The 10,384-nt window shown below is 38.2% G+C and overlaps 1 protein-coding gene across 1 annotated transcript; it reads right to left on the reverse strand.

Annotated features, from left to right (window-relative positions):
- Positions 1-1,172: 1,172 nt before the first annotated feature.
- On the reverse strand, positions 1,173-10,378 carry LOC117438329 (ATP-binding cassette sub-family B member 10, mitochondrial-like; the record flags this gene model as incomplete). The annotated part of the gene is given in 10 exon segments (XM_034073878.1): positions 1,173-1,865; positions 2,453-2,487; positions 4,023-4,066; positions 4,317-4,497; positions 5,476-5,555; positions 6,369-6,431; positions 6,434-6,577; positions 7,877-7,972; positions 10,340-10,361; positions 10,364-10,378. Coding segments are annotated over 10 exon segments (972 nt in total), but the record flags the coding sequence as incomplete, so codon positions are not given.
- Between the last annotated feature and the right edge of the window lie 6 nt (positions 10,379-10,384).

Raw genomic sequence — 10,384 nt, forward strand, 5'->3', positions numbered from 1 at the left:
AGCTTTTCTGTAGCTTTTCACACTTTTCTGTGGATTGCAATGCCCGCCAGAACAACTAATAAACAGAAGACATAAAACAGCCAGAAAAAGACAGTCATTCAGTTCAGCTGCAAGTAATTCCTGTAACCTGTGTAGACACACAAATCAAGGCTCGTTGCATCTCAAATAAGGAGACAGTACATGAGTAAAAATTAAAGCTTGATCCCCTCTAAATCCATTCTAAAGAGAATACTTGGTAGTCAACACTTAAACAGAACACTGGGACAGTGGTATTTCTGACATATCTTTAGCACAGTATCTGCTTCTAGTAAAACTATTATCAGAAGATAAACTTACACTTGGGTGTGATTTTATTTTCATTCCTTAGCACAGGGATTTCTTTAGTGTTTTTACTATGTGCTACAAAGTGCCATAAACGGCACATTAGATAAACAGGTTTAGCTTGTCCTACAGTAAATATCTCACCTATTGCTAACAAAGTCTTCCAGCAACAAGTTTTCTGAGCTTAGATTAGTCTTAATGTGACCGGAAAGTGTCTCCCTTTTTTTTATTCAAGTTACCCGGTGGGGTTTTGCATCTTCAAAAAGTCTAGAGATTTTACTGGAAGGGATTCTTAAATTAGAAACATGAAGCCTACTATTTCCTGCCAAATGTATCCTCCTGCAGTTATTCAGATTAATGTAATGCTATTATTTTACTAGCTATCCTTGAGAAGGCAGTTTAGTAGTTGTCCCTAGTAAAGCAGTTATGCAAAACCTGGGATTTCTATCAATGAAAACTTAAGTAAAAGTAAAAAAAACTTACACATGCCTTAGAAAAAAAAACTTATATGAGTGTGTTCTTTTGGATCATCTTAGAAAGGAAATGAAACTAAAGAACTGGGAAAATGGAGAAGGGAAGAAAATGCTTGCAAATTTTAGATTTCCCTATGCTGACAATATACTGATACACTTCCTTTGTCCTTATATATAGTCAGGTAGGGTTTTTGTTTGCCTTTTTTTGTTTGTTTTTGTTAGGGTTAAGAACTTTCTTCCAGCTTATGCTTCCATACTCTAAAATGTGTTCTCATGTGTAATTCTTCACAGCGACTGTAGATGGGGATCATAATCAACTTTCACATTTCAGAACAATGATAACTGAAAGGACAGTGCAGTGGCAACGTCAGAAATTTCAGAGTACATTAGTGTCGTGCATTTTAAGACTACTGACAACCACAGAAATCAAAAGTTTCTTGAAAAGGGAAGAGAATGATTATGAAAATGATAAGATTGTCATTTAATTACCCTTAAAATACCGAATGCAGCACACCAACATACAGTGCATTACAGCAAACAAGATTCTAAATGGTCTCAACAAAAAGCAGAAAAATCCATATACTGAAATTATCTCAATATGATAGACATTTTAAAAAGCTGCAATAATTATTAAAAAGCTTTCCATAAAAAAATTAAACACATTTAAGTTTCAAAAGAATATTTTGTACATTTTGGAAAAATATAACATTTACTTTACATAAGTGAAACATAAGTTATATTCTTTGTAGTTTGTAAGCTTCCATTATTCACATATTCTCTCATACATTTTCTTTTAATACACCCTTTTCTCTGGGTTGTAAATCTAATGCAAAAGCATCACTATTCTGAAGAAAAGCTTGTTTCTGCATTAGTTTCCTGAAAAGTCCATTTGGATTTGCAAGTAGTTCATCATGTTTTCCGCATTCAAGAATTTTGCCCTCGCCAAGAACTGCAACGAAATCAGCATTCTGAATAGTCGACAGACGATGAGCAATAATTAGGACTGTCCTCCCTTCCATCAGCCGGTCCAGAGCTTCTTGCACTAGATACTCATTCTCAGCATCCAAAGCACTAGTCAGAAACAGGAAGTGGGGAGGGGAGGGGGGGGGTATCTATTATTTTCAGACACGTTAGTTGTGCATGCATTAGGCTTATCTTGCTAAAACTGCAAACCCTTGCTATTACTGGTGAATACAAATCAAAGGAACTGCAGGCAAGTTTTGTGAATATGCTTAGAGCATGCATCCAAGTTACAAGCATTACATTCTCATATGCAAGTATATGCATAGAGAAATAACAGTGAAAAAAAAAGTTATACTACAGTGTAATCATCTCTCACACTAAGATCTTCATTCAAACTAAAGATACAAAAAAGCCTGAAGTAGATGATTCAAAATCAAGTTATGTATTACATATTTAACTCCATAAAAAAATACAACACAGTGTACCAGCTATCTTTCCACATGGCATAAGCAGCTTTTATCACGTCTCCTAACCAATTCACACATTCTAGAAAGTCCATTCTTGTGGGCAGACAAAAATAAGGGGCTAGATAATTTGTGCACGGGCATGCAGAGAAACAAAGACTAGGAAACACCTCCCAAATGTGAGTTATGCAGGTAGGTAATTTCTAATTTTCTAATTACTTTCTTTCTTACCTTGTTGCTTCATCTAACAGAAGAATTTTAGGATTCTGATGAAGAAAGGAAAATCGGTTATAATAACAACAAGATCTGCGTATTTATATCAATACAGAACAGCATTCATACAGCTTAAAACTCCAAGTAAGTGTACTTACTTCATCAAGAGAACTGAGTGTCATTCAAAGCATTACTTTTAAGAAGTCTAAATGCTAGGAGGACAAAACAGAAACAACACTCTTCCATCCTCCAATTTTCCAAATTGAAGTAACAGAATACTATTACCTGGTACTATTTGAAAGATTACAAACTAAAGGTGGGATATAATTTTTAATGCATATTTGGCAGCACTGCAGTCAGAAATTCAGTTTCCTATTTACTCCTCTTCTGTGGATCTTTCACAGAGGCTCAGCTACACTCTGCTTGCAGTCTGCTATATATAACTGTCTAGTAACAAGAAATAGCAAAGACCTACCAATAAGCAGTATTTCATTGAGATGAAATACATAGTACTTAACAACTAGCATTTAAGAATTCTTCCTAATTCAATAAAATAATAATCCCCCCCAAACAAAAAATGGCAACTCTCAAATCCCTAAGAAGCTTATTCTAAATTACAGTACATACTCCAAACTTCCTTGACAAAGCTGAGAGTAAAGGTTTAGGCTTTATCTGTAAGAGAGGGGACTCCACTGCACTCCCAATCACATATGTATCAACTACTCGATTCTTACAACCTTCTTTTTTCCTCCCAAATAAAGTCTCTACCCCCATGAACTGTACTTGACTTAAAAGGCAATCAGCTTTTCAGCATTTACGGTAAAAGAGAACTGGCATAATGAGGAATTCCTAGTAATCTAGTAGAACTGGTCATGCTAAGATGCTAGAGAGACCTATGCAGCTTAACGTAAATGTAAGCTGGGTTCAGCAGGGGCCAGAACTTTCAGCTGAACATCAGCACCAAACTGCCTCTTGCAAGGCCCCATGGCTGTCCCTGAACCACACTCCTTGTCCTTCTGATCCTCAGAAGTCTCCTCAAATTCGTGCAGCACAGAGCCTACCCTAAAACCACACTGAGGCCAACCTTTGAAGGAATAAATGTGCCTGAAATAGTTGTCCTGAAATCCAGACCATCTCCCATGAAAGCCAAGACAGGGCATCTATAGAGCTAGTAAGTTACAACTGAGAAAAATCAACCTAGGAGCCATAGGGATCTGAACACCGTTGGAACTAGATGATCTTAAGGTCCTTTCCAAACCTAACTATTCTATGATTCTATGTTATATGAATTTATTAGCACCACATTTCTCAAGTCTTCCTTCATCTTTGACCTGGCCTTCTGAAAGTGACAATACAATGATTTACCATCAGCCTTGGCAACAACTATCAAAAAGATAGAAAGAAGCACTTACATAAGCAAATAATTTAGTTAATCCACTCAACCCTTTTAAACTTTCTCATTGATGTAAAAGATATAATTTTCTTTTAAAAAATGTTTTTTCACCTTTCCCATTGAAAGACTGCCTCTTTTTTAACACTTTCCACCTCCCCACAGAGCAGTTAAACAGCTATTTGGGTGCTGGCTTACCTTGAGCAGAGCTCGAGCTATTGCAATTCGTTGCTTCTGTCCACCTGAGGGGGGGGGGGGGAAAGCTCAGTAAACTGAAATAGGAAACCAGAAGTGAATTGATTCTAACTGAATGCCTGGGCTGAGCGGAATTAGGCACATGGACTTCAGGGCAAGAAGGGAGATAAAGAAGGTGTTTCTTTAGTACTTATGGGAGGCTAAGACTTTGAAAAACAACTGGTAACAAAAAGTGATAGAATTCTTAATTCACTCTATAGAATCAAGATTTTAAAAATAAGCAACATAAAGATGTACCTGAAAGCAAGACGCCTTTTTCTCCAACTAGTGTGTCAAATCCGTTTGGAAAATCTCTGATAAAACTAGCAGCATTAGCTATTTCAGCAACTTTGTGAATCTCCTTTGCAGTCACCGTAGAAGGATCCTCTGCACCATAGGCAATATTTTCAGCAATGGAACAGGAGAACAGAATTGGTTCCTGAGAAAAAAGCCCATAGCTAATATGGTAGATCTGTAGTTACATGCATGTATTGTCTATATCTCAGATAACATAAATCCCACTTGAAAGCCCTAGTATTAGCTTATTTTCTATCCAAACAGGTATGTAAACTAGATTTAATTGAATTCAAACCAAAGGAGTATAAATATCAGTATGAAGCTCCTACTGGTAGCTCAGTGGAATACATACATTCAAAAAGACAGATGCTAATGTGACCACAGGAAAAGCATTATGCACAAAAGTTTTTGGTGGCATTATTACCTAAAGTAGATGTTTTGAAATGCAATATATACCCAGTTACCCTGGTGCTTTTAACCAGGACATCAACCTAACAGTTAATTACGCTATGAAGCATCTGTGGAGATGACTGAGCTAACATACATATTTTAGCTGGTCAAGTGGTTTATGTTTAAGAGATCACTGATCATCTCTCTGTATTTCCAGAGTTTTGGGGTTGCTACAGAGAATACACTACAAGAATAATGACAACAGTGCTGCATTTTCATGCTTTTCTACTGGAACTGTGTTTGCCTGGAAACAACAGAAAGCACAGGAGGTCAGTTTCCAAATGGTTGTGTAAAATACGATTCTGTAATTTCCATTAATAGGAAATGTTAATTAAATATTAAGCTTTGTGTTACTTTCTTCAATGAATCATAGCAAACATCAAGATGGTATACCTATACAATTTGCAACAATGTACTTCCCAGTCTTCACATGCATTCTTCTAAGCCAACACTTTGAGTTGCTGTGATTGTGTAAAAACACACTACAGAAAAATGCGACTATCTCTCAATACTTAATTTAGAACAAAGCACATACAACAGCAGTTATGGTGAGAGGGAAGGGTTTCACTGAGGAGCAAGATTATGGAGTTTCAAAAAGAAGCAAAGTGAGGCACAGCTAGCTGATCACACAAAATTATTTAATTGACTTAGAATTACTTTTCTTCCTCACCTGACTCACTGTTCCAATCTTTGTTCTGAACCACAATGGATTTAACTGACGGATATCAAAGCCATCAACGGTGATAGTACCTTTAATTAAGAACAGTAGAGTCAAGTGTGTTTGGCAAGTACTGAAAAGAGGCAGAAATAACAGTCTAGATCAACGACCCCTGGGGATCACATACTGGTGGATCAGAAATGCAAAGCCACACAGGCACTGTACACCACAGAAGGAAGCACAGTGCATCATTGGAACAGTCACATCAGGACCTCAACCACAGGAACCCTGACTGCTTATAAGGTGTACATGAAATGCAAAGCATCAATTGTCGTGAATGAGAGCAACACAAAAAACATAGAATCATAGAATAGTTAGGGTTGGAAAGGACCTTAAGATTATCTAGTTCCAACCCCCCTGCCATGGCCAGGGACACCTCACACTAAACCATGTCACCCAAGGCTTCATCCAACCTGGCCTTGAACACTGCCAGGGATGGAGCATTCACTACCTCCCTGGGCAACCCATTCCAGTACCTCACCACCATAACAGTAAAGAATTTCTTCCTTATATCCAATCTGAACCTCTGCTGTTTAAGTTTCAACCCGTTACCCCTTGTCCTATCACTACAGTCCCTAATGAAGAGTCCCTCACCAGCATCCCTATAGGCCCCCTTCAGATACTGGAAGGCTGCTATGAGGACTCCATGCAGCCTTCTCTTCTCCAGGCTGAAGAGCCCCAACTTTCTCAGCCTGTCTTCATATGGGAAGAGCTCTAGTCCCCTGATCATCCTCGTGGCCCTCCTCTGGACTTGTTCCAACAGTTCCATGTCCTTTTTCGGTTGAGGGCACCAGAACTGCACACAATACTCCAAGTGGGATTACACAAGAGCAGAGAAGACATACCTGAGATAGGATCATACAGCCTCAGCAGAAGGGATACAATAGTCGATTTCCCTGTACCACTTGAGCAACCAGAGCCATAACAGAGCCAGCTGGAATGGAAAGACTAAAATCTTTGAAAATGGATGTTTCTGGACGTGTTGGATATGCAAACTCAATGTCCTTGAATTCCAAAGCACCTCTGAATGTGTCTTTGCCCAATGTGACTCCCTCTGTATGACAAATAATAAAATACAGAAACATGAACAGAAATGAAAATCAGCTTAGCCCTCCTGGAACATGCTTTACAGATGCCAAAAGAAGTATTTTATCTCTGTGTTAAATGTTGGGATAGCTGCAAGCCATAATTCAGGACCACAGGAGTTATATTTCAGCCCATGACTAAATTTGTGTGGTAGACCATTCATTCCTGAATGCAATTTCAGGTTGCTCACCAGCAGGAAACCTTCAGCAAGAGGAAGAATTTGCATCTTGCTAATATCTAATGACTAACAATGTTCACTTCTGGTAGAATTAGCTGAATTCTAAAACATATTATAAACAATTTAAATGTTGCCAATGAGAAGCTATGAAATAAAATAGCATTGGTGCAGGTCAAAGTCCTGTTGCCATAGAACACATGAAAAAAGATTAACATGGCAAATCATTTCCTACCCTGTCACCAAGCCACAAAAGTCACCTGAAACACCCTTCTCTTTGAACAAGAACAGTTCCCTTTCCAATACCTGCTATGTAGCTTTTAAGAAGAAGCTGCCACTGGCATAAAGCTGCTGCTAGATTTATTGCATTAATGACTATTTTTATGATTTTTTTTTTTAATTGAGAGTGTATTTGATAAATTCAGGACAACAATGTATTCAGAGACCAATCAGAGGCATAACTCCTCCTAGGTAACAGTTCACTGAAACTAGAATTTCAGTTTGTAAAATACCATAACAAGCCACCATGAAGGAATGATTGCTAAAGATAAATACAACCAGCTTCTTTCTGGAGTGCCATGGCTGATACAAACAATTACCCCAGAAGACTATCAGTACTAGAACAAGCTTATAATAGGTAAGACAAAGAAACACAATTTCTTCAAGCCCTCTTAAATGCCAGCAACACATACCCATATAAAGCAAACTAATCAGACAGCAGTGCTGCATTCCCAAAGGAGTCTCACTGATGAAGTTCCTACCAGTTTTGTGAAAATTGGCAGCATGAGGGCAACACCTGAATGTTTTTATCATGTTTGTTCATGCTAAAGACATACAACTCAAAACCCGGAACTCTTTCCAGATGCAACACACAAGTAACCCCCAACAAGCCACAGCACATGGTGCCACAGGCCCACGTCTGGTTAAACAGTAACTGTGGATAGGACACACAAACACCCATCAGTAGCAATTAAGATTTCACTAGTCCTGCTGTTCATAGAACAAATAATTTACTTGCTTTTCTTTTTCCCAGATTCCCTCCTCTTCTCCAGGTGTTCAGTTTGATGCTAACAGTAAAAAACAAGAACCCACCATTAAATGGAAGCTGGGGCTTCCTTTCAATAAGTTCCCACAGACGTCCACCAGCACCCAGTCCTTTCATTAGCTCAGAATAAAAGGAACTTAGACCTAAACAAAAAAGCAGAACGGTATTATGCACCTATATGGAATGGAAGACATAGGAGACATAAAATTAGCACTATACATTTCACCACCAGCCTTCGAAGCATCAGATGTGTAGGGGATATTTTACTCCAACACACTATCAAACATGCTGATTTAAAACCTATTTAGTTTCACTTGAGAGCTACCAACAACCCTTACTCACCATTTTTACTTGTATATGAAATTTATCTCAAGAAAAAAAGAAAACATTAATATACTTAAGCTTGCGTATACGCAAAAGAAAAGTAACTCTTTTCATCCATCTATCAGCAAGAACATCCAGCTTTAGAGAAACAGCCTTGCATACAACCAGCTATATTTTCAAAAGCATTCAGTAGAATGGAGCACTCTCAACACTGTTCTTTGTCAGACAGGGTTATACTAGTACAGAGGAGCTTGGCTGAATAAGTCACAGGGAGAGAGGGCATAAAACTTAAACTTGACCTGATGCTTGAGAAGCTATGTGGAAAATGTACAATGTAAAGAAATGAGTCTCCCAAGACAGCATGCTTCCAACACTATGGGATAAGGCAAAAGTTAAAGACAAGGCCTGCGTATAGTACTGGGTCCCAGCTCCTAGCAGCTGTGTGAATCATCTTGGAGCTGGCTTGGCTGAAGGGCTTTCCAGCTGAAATAAATCCAGAAACCAACCTAGAACCAAAAATGCGGTAAGACATAAATGTGTCTTATTACTTCATTTTTTGTGTGTCTTCAAAATAAAGTAACCAATTTCAGAATTTCTGAAATCCAACAGAACAAACATATAGAATAAACTACCTCCACCTTAAAATGCCAATAGTGTTAACAGTGATTTCAGGAGGGTAGAAAAACCCAAGGTATACTAAAATAGGTTTAATGGTTTATTCTTGCAGAGCAACAAGCCCACCACAACGTCATGAGTCTGTAAGTGTAGGCAGGACATTTCATCATGCTGCTGCTGAGGACCACTTGAAAGCTTGTGACACGAAGCACCTAGCCATGGTGAGAAGCTGTCTGCTTTTAATAGAGCCAAAGCATCTACATCCTAGAGCAGGGCACAGGGGAGGAGGCACAGAGCACAGAGGGATGAAGCCTCATGAAGCACCTCGAGACTCGGACACTGAGGTTTGCAAATTCACAACCACTCATGAAATAGCAGTATATGTAATACAGACAGCAAATACTAATTAGAAAATGCTTTTAATATTTATAACCTATGTTCAGCAAACTGTTAGATAAAAAGGGGCAAAGTCCCAAATTATGCAATGAGCTTCACAGTTCACTGCATGTACTGATGATGACATACACTAAGCAGATCTAGCACTTGCAAGATTTATACGCCTTATAGAGGCATCAAGGAAGTCAAGCCTCTTGTGGCAAGACATTCACTTCAGCTCTCTGCAAAATTATATTCTTCAATAATCTGAAGTAGAATTTAAAAATATGTTTTTATAGCAAATAAAAGTTAATCAATTACCTTTTATCAGTGCTTCTAACCTAATCTTTCATTTACTTGACATTATTTTGTCCCATGTTTTCAAAGTGCCAGGTATCTGTTGACCAAACTTGTGTGATTCAAGCAGAGAAGAAAGGGGTTTAGTAGTTGGAACGGGTGACACTGGAATTTTGGTATTCAAGGAAGCGGGTTTTGTGAATTTTACCCTCAGGTGCATCTTTGTGCTTCCCATGTATCAGGCTTAGTCTTAGAAGAGTACAGAGGCATTGCACTGCCCTGCTGGTCTATCAGAAGTAACACTCTCATTTTTAAAGAAGAACCCTTCCAATCAGGTAAGGTTCAAAGTACCTTATCTTCATTTTTGCCTGTATGCAGCACTGAAGACTGCTCTGTCAAAAAGATTAACAGTGTGTTTCTGGGCCAGTAGATTACACAGTCTGAGCTTCAAGAAGGCAGTAAGGAAGACCTGAAAACACCGTAATATAGAGTTCCGCTGGCACCTTCTTTAACTCCTCCTGCTCAAACCACTCTACACTGAATTACAGCTAAATTCTGCAAGCCTTTCTAAACAGAGTATGTTTAACATTGACACACCTATTCTGTAAAAAATAGCAGCTATCTTCATTTAGACCAAATAAAATTAAAGTAATATGCATCCATCACATACACACACTTGAAATAAACAACCCCTGTATTCACTTGGGAAAATGGAGGGCTTAAATGAAGTTATAAATTTTAATTAACTCTCTCAGGAAAAAAAAGTCAGTATGATTTTTGAAGATCATTTGGAAGAGACTTTTAAAGGAAGACAGATCTTTTAAGGGTTTTCTTCCCCTCCGCCCCCATACTGACTGTAACACTTTGAACTGAAGAAAATCTGTTTTCTCATTCCATACCTCCAATGCTTATTCCAAACCCTAGAAAGCATACATTAAGAAAGA

This window comes from Melopsittacus undulatus, unplaced genomic scaffold (assembly GCF_012275295.1).
Source record: "Melopsittacus undulatus isolate bMelUnd1 unplaced genomic scaffold, bMelUnd1.mat.Z mat_scaffold_137_arrow_ctg1, whole genome shotgun sequence".
NCBI classification, from domain to species: Eukaryota; Metazoa; Chordata; class Aves; order Psittaciformes; family Psittaculidae; genus Melopsittacus; species Melopsittacus undulatus.